Source organism: Panthera pardus, unplaced genomic scaffold (genome assembly GCF_024362965.1).
Source record: "Panthera pardus isolate Hobbes unplaced genomic scaffold, ASM2436296v1 HiC_scaffold_8, whole genome shotgun sequence".
Classification (NCBI taxonomy): domain Eukaryota; kingdom Metazoa; phylum Chordata; class Mammalia; order Carnivora; family Felidae; genus Panthera; species Panthera pardus.
In genome coordinates this window covers 82,309,570-82,327,339 of record NW_026527013.1, presented here as the reverse complement: position 1 = coordinate 82,327,339, position 17,770 = coordinate 82,309,570, and the positions used below count along the sequence as shown (strand labels likewise).

At 41.1% G+C, this 17,770-nt stretch overlaps 1 protein-coding gene across 12 annotated transcripts in view; it reads left to right on the top strand.

Moving 5' to 3' along the window:
• Positions 1-17,770, top strand: part of MAGI2 (membrane associated guanylate kinase, WW and PDZ domain containing 2) — a 1,325,358-nt gene that overhangs the window by 1,239,287 nt on the left and 68,301 nt on the right. For all 12 annotated transcript variants that reach the window (XM_053897620.1, XM_053897618.1, XM_053897619.1 and 9 more), the window contains one exon: positions 14,721-14,859. In XM_053897620.1, the coding sequence (XP_053753595.1) occupies positions 14,721-14,859 (139 nt within the window). The remainder of the gene's footprint in view (positions 1-14,720; positions 14,860-17,770) is intronic.

The window sequence follows — 17,770 nt, the reverse complement described above, 5'->3', positions numbered from 1 at the left end:
TTCACACAGAGCTGAAGATAATTTGAGTCTAGTTAGGATACATGGCAGACTAATATCACTTTAGCTGTCTTTTTTCAAAATAATTAGTTATGAAACTCAGTAACTTTCAGTAAGGGGTACTCTGGTCTCTGAACATGGAGGGTGTCTCATATATCAGATGCCCAACTACATTCAAGTCTCATGACCTCCCTTCAAACTGCATGTCTTTTCTCCACCCATCTGCCCATGCATTTCACTGGATGAGGAGTTGCCTCTCAAGTTATTTGGTAAAGGAGTAGAGGGAACAAAATGACTGTGAATCAAGATTTAAGTGGGAAAGTCTCCTTTTGACAGTGGCTAATTTGCCACGGGATGTATGTGGAACTCTGAGAATAGCCATATTTACATTAATCAGACAGTTATTAGCCTCAACTGCAAAGTGGGGAGAGTTCAAAAGGTGCGTTTCGAAGCTACGATAAACCAGAGGCTTTTTATTCTAGTGATTTAAGAAAGCTTTACATTTTTATTTCCAATTAACCTATCAATAGTTATGTCACTTAAATACTCCTAAGGAATATTATCTCCTCATTATTGCCAGAAAACATGCTGCCCAATTTCATAGCTCAGCTGTTCTCATGCATGGATGGACAATCTGAATTAACTTGAACAGAAACAAGATTTTTAGACACTCGGCTACATTCCTAGTTGTAAAATCTAAGTAATTAAAATGTGACTTCAAATAGTAAAAGAAAATAAAGTGGATAATGTTTATTTTGTGCATCAAAATGATAGTGATACAATGCTAGTCCAACTTTCTATTTATTCAGTGTTAGCATGTCGGTAGAAAAATTATTGTAATCCATGCATTCACTGCCAGTACAACTGAAGATCGTGGCAATGAGTAAAGACACTCTGGAGAGCTGTCTTAAAATTAAGCTATTAAAAAAGACTGGTTTTTTTTTCATCATGATGAAACAAAAATAGCCGCCCCTAGAGATGGGAGTTTTGCTGCCTTGTTGACATACTGCTTATGCATGTTAAAATCGGACACAAGGACACCCATTATTCTGTTGACCTGAAACTTTGACGCTACGGAAATAACATGTATTCAAGGAGAAGATGTTCAAGTGATCAGGGAAGTTCAGACCTACCAACTCAGAGCTAGATTTATTCACAATTATAGGCATTTTCATTACACCTTTAATCAAACCTTCTTTCTTCTACTCATGCTTGAGTGAACCTAGGCTACAAAGCTGTTTGTGACACAAGATTATGGATGTATTCTTAAACAATATCCCAAAGGTTAATAATAATCACAAACATTTTGTACATCTTCATGTAGAAGGAACCTTTAACTCTGAACTAAGTAGAAACCTACCCTTGTATCTTTCTCAACAATGCTGAAGCACCCTCATAAAGAGTGAGGAGCTCTGGGTTTGGGCATTAGACAACATGCATCTTGTCTTGTTACCTCCACCTGTAAGCTTGGGGGCTTTTGCAAATTTCTTTTGTCCCCTAAAGTGCAGAGTCTTCACCTTTAAGTAAAGATAATACAAACCAGAGATAGGGGCTCCTGGGTGGCTTAGTTGGTTAAGCGTCCCAACTTCAGCTCAGGTCATGATCTCATGGTTCCTGGGTTCAAGCCCTATATTGGGCTTTGTGCTGATAGTTCAGAGCCTGGAGCCTGCTACAGATTCTGTGTCTGCTCCTCCCCCATTTGTGCTCCGTCTGTCTCTCTCTCTCTCTCTCTCTCTCTGTCTCTTTCTCTCTGAAAAATAAACATTTAAAAAATTTAAAAAAAAAACAGAGATAAAAGATTAAAAGGATGGGCTCCTTGCCCTCAATGCCCCTGAGTATGCTTTCATGGTTGCATTATCAGCAATGGCTTCCTTTAGTTACTTTACCCCCAAATTAATCAACCAACCATTCTCTCTCTAGTTCTAGTTCTTTCTCTCTCTCTCTCTCTCTCTCTCTCACACACACACACACACACACACACACACAAACACACGCACACACACACAGTATTGTGCTAGCTGCTACAAAGGATATTCTAGAAGAGTAAAATGTGATCTTTGCCCTGGAGCTATACACTGGGAAGTATAATTATAAGTCTCATATGAATGTATTTCCCAGTGCTTCTCACAGGACTCGGGAAATACAAAAATTAATATGTCTGCTTTTGTCCAGTTATGCCAGCAAAGCCATGGTTACACCAAAAAGAAAAGAGATGCCTCCACCTTGTGGCTGGGTCTTCTTCAGCTGGGAAGCATTGCTATTTTTAAGCTTATTTCTTATTGCAAGTTAAAAGATTGTATTATGTTTACTTTCATACACTTCTTCGTCTTCATACTGTAACGTGTATCAGGGACTTCTGTGAAGCCCTTCCTCTCCTGGAATTCAAGGTTAGCCTTGGCCAAAATGAAGTAGCTAGCATTTAAGAAATGTTTATGAAACTTTTATCCTGCGCTTAGGCACCTTAGTCAACAGTAGAAAAACAATAGTGAACAAGTCACAGACACCACAAAGCGTTCTGACCTAAAGCCCTCACTCTCTCAGTGCCCCCACACACACACCCTCAACTCCCTCCAAAGACTCTTTCCTCCATTAATCATGCTGTATCTTACACGGTACCAATTTTGGTCCCCACTACAAGTTAAGTTTTTATTATCTATTATTTTTAAAGCAATGTGTTAGTTATTACTAGAAGGTGCAAAGATACCATCCATGTTTCTAGGAGTTTATAATTCAGTAAGGGCGGAAGTGAGAAATGGAGGTGGAATGAATAAATACACAAACAGCTAGAATGAGAGGCAGGGTTGCAGGGAGTGCTGCAAGAGCGGCATAGCTAAAGCACAGCTGATGTGGAGAGAAAGGAGGGCGGCTTTCCCCTGGAGTGACTGGAGACCACTTTGTGGACAATTTGAGAGGAAACTTGAAGAACGGGCATGACTATAGGATGAGATTGGAGGCGTCAGGGGAACGGTAAGAATGACTAGCAAGGGTGAGGCAAGAGCAAAAATGCAGGCGTGAGAGAACCCAATGAAGAATGGAAGAATGAGAAGCCAGCCAGATTAAACCCAGGAGAATGGCAGGGATACGCTGGAAGAAGGAGGAAACAATGTCCTGAAGGATCATCACACCGGGCCAAGGAGCTTAGATTCTGTCCAAGAAGGGAATTAGGTGGGGAGGTGTTTGAAGGGGAGAGAGACCAAAACGGAGGTGAGCTTTAAAAAAAATGTTTTAATGGGGGCACACTGTCAGTACAGAGCCCCATGCAGGGCTCAAACTCACAAACTGTGACATCATGACCTGAGCCCAAATCAAGAGTTGTATGCTTAACCAGCTGAGCCACCCAGGTGCCCCCATAAGCAACTTTTAAAGCTCAGCTCTGCTCAGTCAGCTGAGGGTCTGACTTTGTCTCAGGTCAGGATCTCACAGTTAATAGGTTCAAGCCCCGTATCAGGCTCTGTGTTGACAGCTGGGAGCTTGGAGCCTACTTCGGGTTCTGTGTCTCCCTCTCTCTCTGCCCCTCCCCCACTTACACTTGCTCTCTCTCTCAAAAATAAATAAACATTAAAACATTTTTTTAAAGCTCACCTCTGTTTTGGTCTCTCTCTCTCTTTCTCTCTCTGCCCTCCCCTGTTCACACATGCTCACGCGCGCTCTCTCTCTCTCTCAAAAATAAACGTTAAAAATATATAAATAAATAAAAATAGAAGATACTTGTGGCAACCATATGGACCAAAAGAAGAGGGAGAAGAGAGAAATAGGGAATGGAAAACACAGGGAAGAGAAATAGGAAATTAGCAGCTGCTGCTGACAACAGAGTGGAAATAAAACTGATGGGTCTGGAAGCCGACTGGAGGCAAAGGCAACTCTGAAATCTTGAGCAGTTTTAAAAAGCACATTCAAGTCACTAACCTATAATGCTATCTTAAGAGAGTATTTGTATAAAAGTGAAATATTTAAACGAATAAAGGTTTCCAAAACTAGCTTCTCTAATATGGGCAAGGTTACCACCACCTGATTTTTATGTCTTATTCTTGAATTATTGCTTAAAGCTTTTGTCTGAATCTGTTCAGGCTGCTATAACAAAATACCACACATTGGGTGGTTTATAAACAGAGATTTAGTCCTCACTGTTATGGAGGCCAGAAGTCCAAGATCAAGTTACAGGCAGATTCAATGTCTGGTGAGAGCCTGCTAACTGGCCCTGTGTCCTCATATGGTGGAAGAGGGGAGGAATCCCTCTGGGGTCTCTTTTATGAGGGCACTAATCCCACCATGATGGCTCCATCTTCATGACCTAATCACCTCCCAAAGGCCCCACCTCCTAATACCATCACCTTGGAGGTTAGGATCTAAACGTATGAATTTTGATGGGATACAAACATTCAGATCACAGCAGCCTTCATATGTCATATTCATCCATTGTTTTAAAATCTATTCTTCTGTTCCTCTTCCTCTCGAATTCACTGCCTTTCCTTCTCTCTCGATTCTGTATCCTGGGGAACTGATTCCTGCCTGCATCACACATACTCTTTTGCCCATTGTTTCCTGTTGGATTTCACTGATGAGAAGCAGAGCAGAAGATCAGAGGGCAGGAAGAAAGAAAGTGTAATCGTTTTCTAACAAATGATCACAAACTTAGTAGCTTAAAGCAACACCAGTATATTCTCTTACAGTTCTGGAGGTCAGAATTCTAAAGTGGCTTCAGTGGGTTAAATTCAAGGCTGGTTCTTTCTGTTGGCTCTAGGGGAGAACCCACCCCCTTGCCTCCCCCAGCTTCTGAGCCACCTATACACCTTGGCTTATATATAGCCCCTTCCTCCATCTTCAGTACCAGCAGTGGGGCATCTTTTCTCATTTCTTACCTCTGTTTATATCTTTAAATCTTCTCTTTCTGATTTTGACCCTTGTGATTGGGACCACCAAGATAACACAGAATAGGATGATCATCCTATCTCAATGTCCTTAACTTAGTTGCATCTGCAAAGTCCCTTTTGCCATGTAAGGTAACATATTCATAGACTCCAGAGACTAGATGTGGACATCTTTTGGCGGGACATTATTCTGTCTGCCACACAGAGGTATTTCTTTCCCCTGTTGCTCCCAGCCTCCATGCTCTGGGCCTGGAAATGTTCATCCCTCTATGATGGCAGCTCTCGTCAGGCTCTTTCATGGTCCCAGCTCTCACTAGGTCCCTGAAACTTTCCTTCCTCTCCCAGGCTTTTCCAGACAGAGTTGGTAACAGTCCCCACCTTCAAAGGCTCAACAGCCCTCTTTGCTTCCTAAGCCCTGCCCACACCTCTGCCCACACCTAAGCCCTGCCCACACCTGTCACTACATTGTCTTCTAAAATCCCAGCTAACTGATATGCCCATCTTGGTATGCCTTAGCACACTCTCGTTGACACTGTTAATGTGTCAGGTCTGGAAGTGGCACACACAGAAAGTGAATGTAACACGATATGCAAGAAGGTTGGCTTCAGAAAAACCAAGGATTATTACCCTGTGCCAATGTCACAGTCATAGTACAGAGCCTAATGCTTGCATCTGATTAGAAATATGGGGAATAATAATCCCTCATTTTCTCTCAGTTACATCCAGGGAAGGGAAATGACAGCCTACACAGGAGTCCACAATAGAAAGTTTCCTCTTTGATTTCGTTTTGGTTGCTTTTCAATCAAATAAGGAAACTGACTTCATGACCTAATGTAAGTGATTTCTGGGCAGTTGGATGAGCCACTAGCTGAACTGCCAATGATAGCTTTCTATTCTTGCTCAGGCAGATAATTTCAAGATATTTCCCCAGTCTCTTCTTCTTGCCTGAGCAGTCAAACGGTCATATGAAAGTGGAAAGGTTGTGGTTATTTTTTCCTTCATAGAAAATATTTTGTTTCAACCAGCTTGTCTTTAAAATCTTTCTTTGTATTCATGTCTGTCAGCACAATAGAAGTTATCCCTCTGTCTTGGCTTAGGGTTTGGATTAGCTGTCTAACATTCAATGAGATTCTTTTTCTAAGAGCTATATATATAAAAATGATAGAATAAAAATAGAAAAATGGCATCAACATTCTATAGGAATTCCTAAAATTCAGAACTTACCAAATGAACAGAAGATTTTTTGTGTGTTTTTTACTTCTCAGTGATATTTTAGGAAAAACATTCACCTCATTTTTCCCATTAAATAGCCCCAGTAGCTCAGCTCCATCTCTCCTAGTTTCATTATTAAAAGCTTACCACTGTGTTTCATTTTCTCTCTCCTCTGCCATTACAATGACAATGATGGTGATAAGTATGACAATTAATAATCCAGGATTGTATTTGTATAGTTTAGAGTTTACAAGGCACTTACATACCTTTCATATTATTTGATCATGGTCAAACCTGGTTGACATATATTATGAAAGCAAGTTTAATGTTTTTATGGATCTTGTTTAAATTTGGTTTACACAATAAGGAGCAAAGAGTTAAAAAAAAACATCTTCTGAAAATGTTTTTCTTTCAATGATACATCCCTCTATTGAACAAATATGTATGGGTAGGCACACCCCAAGATTTTCACTTTTTTTTTTCTTTTTTTAGTGAAAGAGAGAGAGAGAACACACAAACAGGGGAGAGGAGCAGAGGGAGAGAGAAAGAGAATCCTGAGCAGACTCCACACTCAGCGTGGAGGCCCACACAGGGTTCTATCCCACAACTCCAGGATCATGACCTAACCCAAAATCGAGAGTCAGACTCTCAACCAGTTGAGCCACCCAGGTGTCCCACAACTCAACATTTTGAAAGAAATGCTGAGGAAAGGCACCCAGCCCAGACTGAAGGGATCATGGAAGGCTTCCTGGATGAGGTCACACCTGAGGTGTGTCTGAAGGAATGAGTAGGATTCTGCTACTTTCAGGGTGGGGGGCAGATTCTAGACAATGGATACAGAAAGAGAACTACTTTAGGCAAGAAGGAAGAGATCATCAGAGAGCATGCATGGAGCAGGGGAGCAAGAGACTTGAAGAATGGAACATCAACATCCATGAAAAGCCCTAGAAGAGTAAGGAGATTTAGAAAGAAGCAATCTAATAAAGTTCTCTGTATAAGATTAGTATTGGTAATATTTGACAAGGAAAAAAGAAAGGTTTGCTGAGATAGATACCAAATTGTAATTTAGACTTGACCTCTACAACTGGGCACTGCATCATCCTTAAATTTCACATATATTTACATGTTTTAGTTTAGAGGATTTGAAAAGTAAGAATGAGGAATGGAGGCTCCCGAATGAAGGGCTCACCCTGAATATCCACCAAGCGTGACCCCCTGATTTGAAAGACCAGCCAAGGCACTCCCCTGCCCCCGAGCAGTACACCCAGGTCAAAGATGAAGTATTTCTTGAGCTGTGACTAAGTCTGTTCTAAAGGGTGAATATGAGATAGGGTACATCCCTCGCCTCAAGGGATAACCCTCAGAATTCTGCAGCGCCCCTAACTTCTTATTTCCCACTTGTTCCCCTCACTTTCCTTCTCAGCGAGAATATGCTCCGGCCTCACCTTGATTAAGGATCCTTCTGCAAATCAATAAGGGCTATTTCACACTTGTGTTTAGATGAAGTTTCTTGAGAGATGTTGGGATGTTTTCCTTTTAGTGATTATTTTGTAGAGCATAGTAGAAAGAGAGTTTCTGTTTTCAACATACACCTTACCTGAAGCAAATAAAAGTCACAGCACTTTGGTGCTCTCAAACATGTGCTTCAGTTTCCAACTGGGTTGGAAGCTTTCCCTCTGGAAAAACCTGCTGACTTGATGGGCTCCTGTGCCTTTGCCGAGGCAGCCGTGCACGACGGTTTGTAACAAGAGCCAGGTCCTATAATAGGCACTTGGATATCATCTATTTCAATCACCAGTCTAGTGGAAGAAACAGGAAGGTTAGCCAAAACACTCAGCATAATCCCTTGAAAACTTTACTGCAATGGTTATTAAATAGTGTCTAACAGGGGCGCCTGGGTGGCTCAGTGGGTTAAGCGTCCAACTTCGGCTCAGGTCACGATCTCACAGTTCATGAGTTTGAGCCGTGTCAGGCTCTGTGCTGACAGCTTGGAGCTTAAAGCCTGCTTCAGATTCTGTGTCCTCTCTCTCCGCCCTTCCCCTGCTTGCTCTCTCTCTCTCTCTCAAAATAAACATTGAAAAATGTTTTTTAAATAAATAAATAATATCTAACAAAAGTTAATCGTGAAAACAGTCATTACGTATTAAAGGTCACCATCAAGTTGAAAATCATCCTGTCCCTTTGCTCCAGCGGGGCCATCAATGCCCATGTGTCCTGTTGTCAGAGCACCTGGTGATGATGCCTGTGGCAGGCAGCGGCAAACACCCTCAGTCGGATTTTCTTCCCAGCACGTTATGATTTTTTCGTTCAGACTCAGCCTCCATTCTACTTTCTCTCAATCCTTTAGCATTTGTTTCCCATTACTTTACCTGTCTCTACAATTTTTGTAGGTCACCATTACTCAAACTTCATGTGGCCTCCTCTAAGTACTGTTGAAATTGTTATGGTGTTGCTGGAAGTGCTTAAGGCAGCATTTCAAGAAAGCTTTCAGTAAGGTATGCTGAGACGTACAAAAGCTGAACTATGTTGTGAGAATAGAGACGGCTACTGTAACTGAAAAGCAAAGCCTTTGCTCACCTGCAAGTAATCAAGGGCCTACTTGTCAAGAACTGTGTAGATGACACAAAGACAGTAGGTACTTTCCCTGCCCATGAAGGGTCTGGAGTCGACAAGAAAGGCCAGACTATAAGCGAAGAATCTCACTAACCTCAGGCCTCAGATCAATAGCCACAAAAATAGTCCACAGCTAAATCTTCCATGGAATAAAGAATAGAGATATCCATTATTTGTTGGTATAAAGTTCTCAAAGAGTTCAAATCCTCACACCTAATTATAATCTAGGGTTTCAGTCATGTATGATCATACAAAATAGGTTCTTGTGATGCAGTAGTAGTAAGAGGGGGGTTAACTGATTACAGCCAGCTAAGCATGTTTGTGCGGTGTCGGAGTAAGACTTGAGTGGGAACGTCTGTGACTCAGGGCTAAAGTAAGTCCAGGATTAATCAAGTTCTTCTAAAGATTTCATTGAGCCAAACCAAATACATTCTATACAACTTGGTTACAAAAGTGCATACGGTACAGATTTACATTTTTTTCTTACATCTTGAACTATTAACTGCTTAAGAAATATTGAAACTTTTACCTTTACCTGCCTTGGTTTTCCAATAAGAAGAGAAAAAGCTTTACCCGCAGGGCCCCTGGCAAGTTCAAGGATTTGGTAATAGCTTTGTTAACGAAACATCTGCCATGATATATGAGCAGAAATGTAGGAGTAGAAATGCAGAACTTACTAGGCTATGCCGAGAGTGGGCAGCCTTTTCTTTTCTGTTCTTTTCCTTTCTTTTCTTTTTTTCAGTAAAGTGACTTTTATCTTCAGTTGAAATATAGTTGACACACAATATTACATTAGCTACAGGGGTACAACATACAACATAGTGATTCAACAAGTCAATGTGCTATATGCTCACCACAAGTGTAGCTGCCATCTGTCACCATCCAACAGTATTACAATATGTTGTGCCTTTCATCCCTGTGACTTATTCATTCCATTATCGGAAGCCTGTCCCTCCCACTCCCCTTCACCCCTTTTGGCCATCTTCCCACTCCCGCCATCCCCTCTGCCAGTCATCAGTTTGTGAGAGGGGGCAGTCTCATCTCATTCGTTGCCCCTAAGACATTGATGTAGGGTTGTTAGTTGCCCCAAGATATAGGACTACAGATATAAATATTTCTTCCATGGGGAAAAAAAATTAATGCCTGGAATTTTATTCTAAGTCCTTTGGTTAGTTTCCTAAATTTGACATCTCCTTGACACACACACATCTGTGAACTTTGAGTCTCCCTCTCTCTCCCCACTTCTTTTTTTCTCTCCCTCTTCCCTCCACCCCACACCCCTCCTTCTCCCATCTCTCTCTCAATTCTAATTAGAACTTAATATTTTAAAAATTCATTAAGAACAAGTGGAGGACATTTGTAAAGTTCCACTTTAGTAAGTAGCTCAGCTAAAGATAGCTCTGTAACAAAGTATGGAAAGAGAAGACTGTATCAGAATCACAACTGGTCTTTTTTTCTTCATCCCTTAAAGGACTGCAAATTTTCCATTGATTTTATCAAATTAATTCCCTCAGTTGATTTGCATGTGAGGTAGGAAAGTGATGCTTTTCAACTGGCCACCCCTTGGCCACAAGGTGGGAAGGTAACCAGAGAACCTCTCTGCCCCTGACATATTCAACTCCTTATACATCCAGATACTAAGGATGAAAGCAAAAGGATTCACATTTGAAATTTATTTAAAGAGTCCCATTTAAAGCGACTATTCAGGGACACCTGGGATACTCGGTCAGTTAAGCATCCGACTCTTGATTTTGGCTCAGTTCATGATCTCTCAGTTCATGAGATTGAGCCCCTGTGCTGTCAGCACAGAACCTGCTTGGGATTCTCTCTCCCTCTCTTTCTGCCCCTCCCCCACTTGCACACATTCTCTCTCACGCATACTCTCTCTCTCTTTCTCTCTCTCTCAAAATAAATAAACATTTTTTAAAAAAAGAAACAACTATGCATAATACTAGTAGTGGAGTAAAAATAATAATTAAACCTTTTTTATAATTTCTGTCATTTCACAAAGAGAAACAGTTCTTGAGTCTGTTGGATTTGTTGTTACCTTTGACAGTAGGTCCAAATGACTTGGCCCACTTTTATAATCTGCCCAGAACACCTTGTAAGATTCACTTTGTGACAGTGACAGCATTACCATCATTTTACCTGACCAGCATCCCCTCCACACACACCAAAAATTTTTGTTCCAAATTTGGTAAGATCCTGGACTATTCAAAAACTTCCATTGCTTCCAGTGAGGCAGAAAATCAACATACTACATCCTCCGGTGTCCTGTCTGGGGAGGGGCTTGGGAGAGACTGAAAGTCTTAGATGAAAACTAAGGATCCTTGATCCAACCAGCACCAGAGGCATCCTCTTCTCCCTCTGAGGGGACCCTGCATCAAATCTAAAAGTATGGAAATCTGCCAAGCCAAAAGGTCAGGTCATGCTCCTGGGAACTCAATAAAAGTAATACCCCTGACTCTTCCCGGAGCCCCGTCCCTGAAACTCCTGCACGGAAGACGTCAGTCTAGCCCTTGTGCAGCCCTTGTACCCCTCTACTTCTCAGCCATCCCTGTAGTCTTCCAACCCACCACCTCTCCCTCCCATGCTAAGTTTTGTTCCCTTGGTCTTCCTGAGATCTTAGGAGGGAAAAGGAAACATAACAAATGCACAAGAGAATGAAAACATCAAATTTTCTAAGTCTCTCAAGTATGGGACCAGAATGCAGATGATGTATGACTATTTCTATCACACCAAGAGATTCCTTCTGCCCTCTACATGACTCTCGCACTGTCAGTCTCAAGACAGAAGTGTCCTCAGGCAGAGGTGGCTGTCACGGTTGTTTTGGGGGCCAAGAGTGTTTATAACCCCTTCTCCCATGATTTTCAAGATAAGCCATGTGTAAATGCTTCATTCATTCACAAATACTTACAGTGCATCTCATATGAGATACATCATTAAAAGGGACACAGTCTCTGCCCTCATTTGCTTCTTGAGACCATGGTATGTTTGGTCTCAGTCTCTTTCCCCACAGCCTCCCAGTTTCCCACTTGATAGACAATGTGATAACCTCACAGACTTCAGCACCCTTCTTTAATCTCCCACTTTGTCTCCAGTCCAGTCTCCATACTGATGACTCAGGGAGATTTCTAGATACCACTTTGCTTCCCGGGTCAGGTTACCGGCTGATTAAAGTTTTCAGTGGCTGGCACACCTGGGTGGTTCAGTCGGTTGAGCGTCCGACTTTGGCTATGGTCATGATCTCACAGCTCATGAGTTCGAGCCCCACGTCAGGCTCTGTGCTGACAGCTGACAGCCTGCTTCAGATTCTGTGCCTCCCTCTCTCTCTGCCCCAACCCACTCGCATTCTGTCTGTCTCTCTCAAAAATAAACATCAAAAAATAAATAAAATCTTTAGTGCCTTACTGTTGCCTTAAAAATAAAGCCTGAACTCCTGAGTAGCAGAATAAACTAACTGACAGTTCTCCAAATATACGATGATCTCAAGGCTCAGGGTCTTTGCATCTGCTGCTCTCTCTACCTAGAATGCTCATCCTCCTCCTTTATCTGGGGAACTCTTACTGATACTTCAAAACTCATTTGAGATGTCACCACCTCCAAAAAGCTCTCCATGACTACCAATTCACCCATTCTGAGTTAGATGTCCCTCATTTCTATTCTCTTAGCACTTTGTTAATATCTCCATCATAGCAAAGGTATATTGAATAATAACCTTATTTACCTACTTCCTCTCCAGTTAGACTGACAACTAGATACTATACCATTTATCTCTATCTTTATCTTATCACCCTAGTAGACTGTCTAGCACATGGTAGGTGCCCAGAAATCATTTGATGAGTGAAGAAGGTCCACATCTAGGAGGGAAGATAGAAAAGCATAACTGTAACAAGGTGTGATAAATACTAGAGTGGGATACAGTGACAAATGAATGTAAATATTAGAAACATCTGCTTGTAAAGAAGACAGGGTCAAGGAAGGAATCCCAGAGAAGATGCTTGGACTGGCTTTGAGGAAGAGTGGGAGATCAACAGGTCTATAGGGAAGAGAATGCAAAGAGAACAGTAGCATATGGAAAACCCTGGATGCCTCAATAGTCATGAAGCCTTGGGGAGACTTCTCTTAGAAGAATGACTCCAGTGACAATAAGAAGAAGATATTGGTGGGAGAGCGACAGGAGAATATTGGAATAATCCAGGTAGATACCTGAATTGCACTAGTTAGCAATGGGTTACAAATGAGGTCAGAGAGAGGAAGTGAACCCAGCATGCCCCTCAGATTTCTCACTTGAGTGAGTGGTAGTACCGTTAACCAAATTTAGAGAAAAAAGGTGCTTTGGGAGAAAAATGCTAAGCCCAGTCTGCTGGTGTTGAATTGGAGGTGCCTATTGGACATCCAGGTAAAGATGTGTAGTGTTCAAGGGGATGCATGAGCATGAAGCTCAGAGGAAAAGTCTGGCTGAGAATGAAGATTCTGTTATAACTTCACTGGAGCTTTCATTTTACTTCTACAATTTAATACTGTGCCATGAGGTTTCAGTCATGGGTGGGAACTGCTGGGAGAGCAATAATTGGTCCCATCTCTGCCTCTGGCTTGGATACAGTGGCCTCTGGTAAGCTACTCGAATTCAGGCTGTGCCTGTGCCTTATGGGAAAGGAGACAAGGAGAACTGAACAAAAATGTTGCAAACATTGCCCCTAAAACAAATTAATTTAGTCCTGTCGTTCATCATTCTTCTCTGAAATGTGGAAGTCATACCAGTGGGGTAAACTTCTGCCACTGCCCAAAAGCCGTACTTTCAAAGACCACCATACACAAAGTGGAAGGAGAAGTCTTTTCCTTCATTGCACTAAAGTCCTTACCCCTAGAAAATCCTCTTTAAACAGAGATATTACTCTCTTGCTACTACAAACATGTGTTTGTTCTTTCCCCTCATTTTGGGGGTGGGGAGTGGTCTTATTTTAGTGCTGTCTTGCCATTGTGATGGCAACTTTTTATTCCACTTCTTGCCCGGCACCCATCTTGATAATGCTCTGCTATGGAGAGTTTATTCACGATTCTGTCTGCATTATAGAGTTTAGGTTGAGGTCTGCTTTTAGGGACCCAACTAAAATAACATTTTTGCAAAGCAACTCATGGTGCTTTCCCTGGTCAATTTATCTTAAATGACTTCCACTGAAATGAAATATATTTTAATTCAAAGGTTCCTGACAGTAATGGTACTGTGGGAGTTACCTGATGTGCTCATGGTTGAACCTCTTTTATTCCATCTAACTATTCACAGAGGCTAAATGGGAATTGCTTATGAAGCCTGGGCATTTCTTACAATTCAAGAGGGACTGGTATTTAACCAAACAGTTCTGGCAATCAGTTGCGAGCATGGCAAAGATTTAGCAAGGGCATTAGTCATGTGTGGAGAATGGAAGATCTCATTTTTAATTCAAACAACTGTGATGGAAAACTCATCATCAAACTTGAATATCAACCAACCATATTTACAAAGAAGGCGATATCACAATAGCACCCAGGGGAATTTAAATGATGCATGATAAAAATTATCAGAGAAGCCCAAAAACCGATCATCTCATCCAGCATGCTGAATTAAATGCTGCACTAAGTCCAAAGCTGGCACTGTGTTCAATGAAAAGGCCTTAAAATATTTACTTCTTGTTTCAAAGCAAAGGTGCCAGGTTTGTTTGGAATTGTGACTTCAAACATATTCCCTAATTTAAAAAAAAAATGCTAAAAGTTTAATTAAAGCCTCTGCCACACTAACTGAAAATAAGTAACATATCACCCCAACTTTATGGCCTGATATTTTAATTTCTGTAAAGGTAAATTAAGTTTGGTGGTCAGATTCAAGATGTAGCCAGGAATTAGCTGCTTCTGAGAAGCAGCGGGCTGCAATCAAATTGTTCAGATGCTCTCTGGAAACCAGTATTCTTTAAGGGATGCTTTTCTAATCTGTTGGAAATGCAAGGTGAGTAGAACCATCCTTGGCTGAGTTAATGTTTCCTTAATTAACAGGTAGGAGATCAAATCATTGAAATCAATGGGGAAAGCACAAGAGACATGACACACGCCAGAGCAATAGAGCTCATCAAGTCGGGAGGAAGAAGGGTCCGTTTGCTGCTGAAGCGCGGGACGGGGCAGGTCCCGGAGTATGGTACGTTTCATGTTTTGATTCACCTGTTTTCTGTTTCTTCTGTGTACTGTAAATGCCTATGCTTATTTGTAAAACTGTATCAGTTCTCTAATTCTACCTAAATATAGACTTGGCTATCAATAGATATATACATGCATATGTACATTTAAGCCGAAGATTTATATGCGTGTGAGCTCTTTCTTTTGCTCCCTTGGTTAAGTGATGTTTAAAATAGCAAATAGAGGACCTTTCAGGGCATCTCTGAGCGTGCAGGGAGATCCAGCCACCACTTATATGTTAGAACTTTTGCAATTTGACTAATAGTCTTCTGTTCATTTGAGTCCACAGTAATTTATCACTTATTTCCTAAAATTGCTCATGAATCACAACTGCCCTGTAGGGTATGTGACTGGGACCAGGGAACAAAAAAGAACAGATCTTCAGGTGGGGAGATTAGAATGTAAACTTCATGCAGTGATTGCATTTTCTTGGCATTTAGGGATAGTTCAAAAATTCACTCTAATGTGTATCTCTGTGCTTTTCAGGAAGGAATTGAAGTACATTAGATTTGGCTTCAGAAGTCTTTAATGGTGTTATTTTTCAGCAGCCCATTTAAGACATCACTGACAGTTTTACTAAGAAACTGCCGGGTGGTCATTACATGAGAAGCATCACACCCTGAACTGGCTGTAATTAATCTCAGGGAGTGACAGAAAGACGGACAGATATCAGTGAAAACAGGCGCAGGGGGCAATGGGATTTAACCATGGTCTGAATAATTAGCTCAAATTGTTGATCTAGAAAAATTGATTCTCATTTTCATCCATTCATCCCCTACCACCCCCCCCCTCACACACACACACACAAATTCTAAATAACGCTTTTCCCTCTCAAATTATGCTTACCTTAATTATGGGTAACTTGCCTAAGTTACCTAATAATGAGCTGAACACTTCCTTAGTTAGCAGGCAGTATAGTCCTGAGTTCAGTTGAAATATCTGAAATCAAATGCCCTTAAAAATTTTGTTTTCGTGGTCTTGAAACCCCAAAAGGACTGGCAAATACTCAAAGAAAGCGTTGAGAAGTTTCTGTAGGGCTGGCTCTGTGCCCATGGAAAGATTTCATCCCAGGTCCCATCCTTAATGTTTGGATCTAATAAAATATTTTTAAATATGAGTATTAGCAACAAGCTCAGGCCTGATCCTGTTAAATGGCACCAGCACTAATCCTTTTGTAAAGACTCTTACTCTTGGAATAGGGTAACTTTTTGCACTCCAGAGCAATACATGATTCAATAAGACCAAACTGACCTGTGTGAATTAATCACTTCTAAAAAATACCTTATTTCAAAGGTATGTTTCATTCCATGGCAAGACCCATTATCTATACCAAGGAATTTCCATAGAGTTAATATTGTTCTTATTTTACTAACAAATTAAACTTTAAGAAGTTAATCTGAACAACATGGCTATCCCGAGCTTTCTTTTCTTTTATAAAATCACTATTTGGTTCACATTTTCAGCAGCTTGTCTATAGTGAGCTATAGACACTATAGTGTCTATGGTGAGCAGTTACAACAGTACCACTGCCCAACTGGCAGCATGACTCAGCTTATAATGCCTACGTATGATGCTGTCTCAAAGCATCTTTAAAGAAAAAATAAAAACATGTTTTTGAACAAGACAAAAATTCAGGATCATGTCACCATGATCCCATTAATTCATCCATCATCTGGAAATATATGGTTAAGGTTAAATTCTAAAATTAACCAACAGGGTTTGTCAAACATCTGGACACAGTTTAGAGGGACCAATTGTCAATATGGTTAACTCCAGAAGTACTGCAGAGTTCTTCTAAATATATTCCCCTAAAATGTAACATTAAATCATACTTGCCAATGGTTAGTTAGAGTTTGTCAGCTACTGTTGATGTTAGAATGACCTAGATTTTGATTGTAAATTAGCTTTCGAGATTATGTCACAAAATAAGCAATTTAAATTTTTTGTATTTATTTATTTTTGAGAGAGAGAGAGAGCGCACACACACACATGCACACATACACACACACACACACACACACACACACACACAAGTGGGGGAGGGGCAGAGAAAAGGAGAGACAGAATCACAGGCGGGCTCCCCACACCTCAGCACAAAGGCCGATGTGAGATTTGAACTCACAAACTGTGAGATCATGACCTCACCACCCAGGCGCCCACAGAGTAACCAATTTAATAGAGAAGAGCAAGATCTTCTCCTTTAGAGAAGTAAAAGAAAAATCACAAACTAAGTAAACATTAGCACTTCAGGAAAATCTAAGCTGAAAGATGCCTGGTTTTGCATGAGAAACCGAGAAGGTAGGGATCAGACCAGATCTTTGAGGATAATGCCATCAAGTGATATTTCTGGAGTCATAGCAACTAATGAGGAGGGTGTTTCAGGCATCTCTAAGACCACACACACATTCAAAAATCTGCTGGAAAGATTCCTGGGACACAGAATATAGTTGTACTCACAGGTAAGATTTATCATAATGACATAGTAAGGATACACAGTGGGATCATAAGGGGGAGAAACAGGCAAAGTCTGGAGGAATCTAGGTACAGGCTTCTTTATTGTTTCTCTCTCTCTCTCTCTCTCTCTCTCTCTGGGTCACCCAGAGATCACTCTTCCCCCAGCAATAAAAATTCAGCAATAAAGGTGTGATACTGTTACCCAGAGCAATTCATTAAAGATTTGGCACCCAGGGCTTATACTGGGTGCTGGTCATGCAGACCACTCTCTGCCTAGCACATACCAAAATTCTAGACTCCTATAAGAAAAGCAGGTGTTCAGCATAAATTGTGTTGTTTGCACGGTTATCCATGAGACACCCTTATCATTTAGGGAAGGGTTTATATTAGTGTAGGAGACAACTTACCTGTTACAGTCC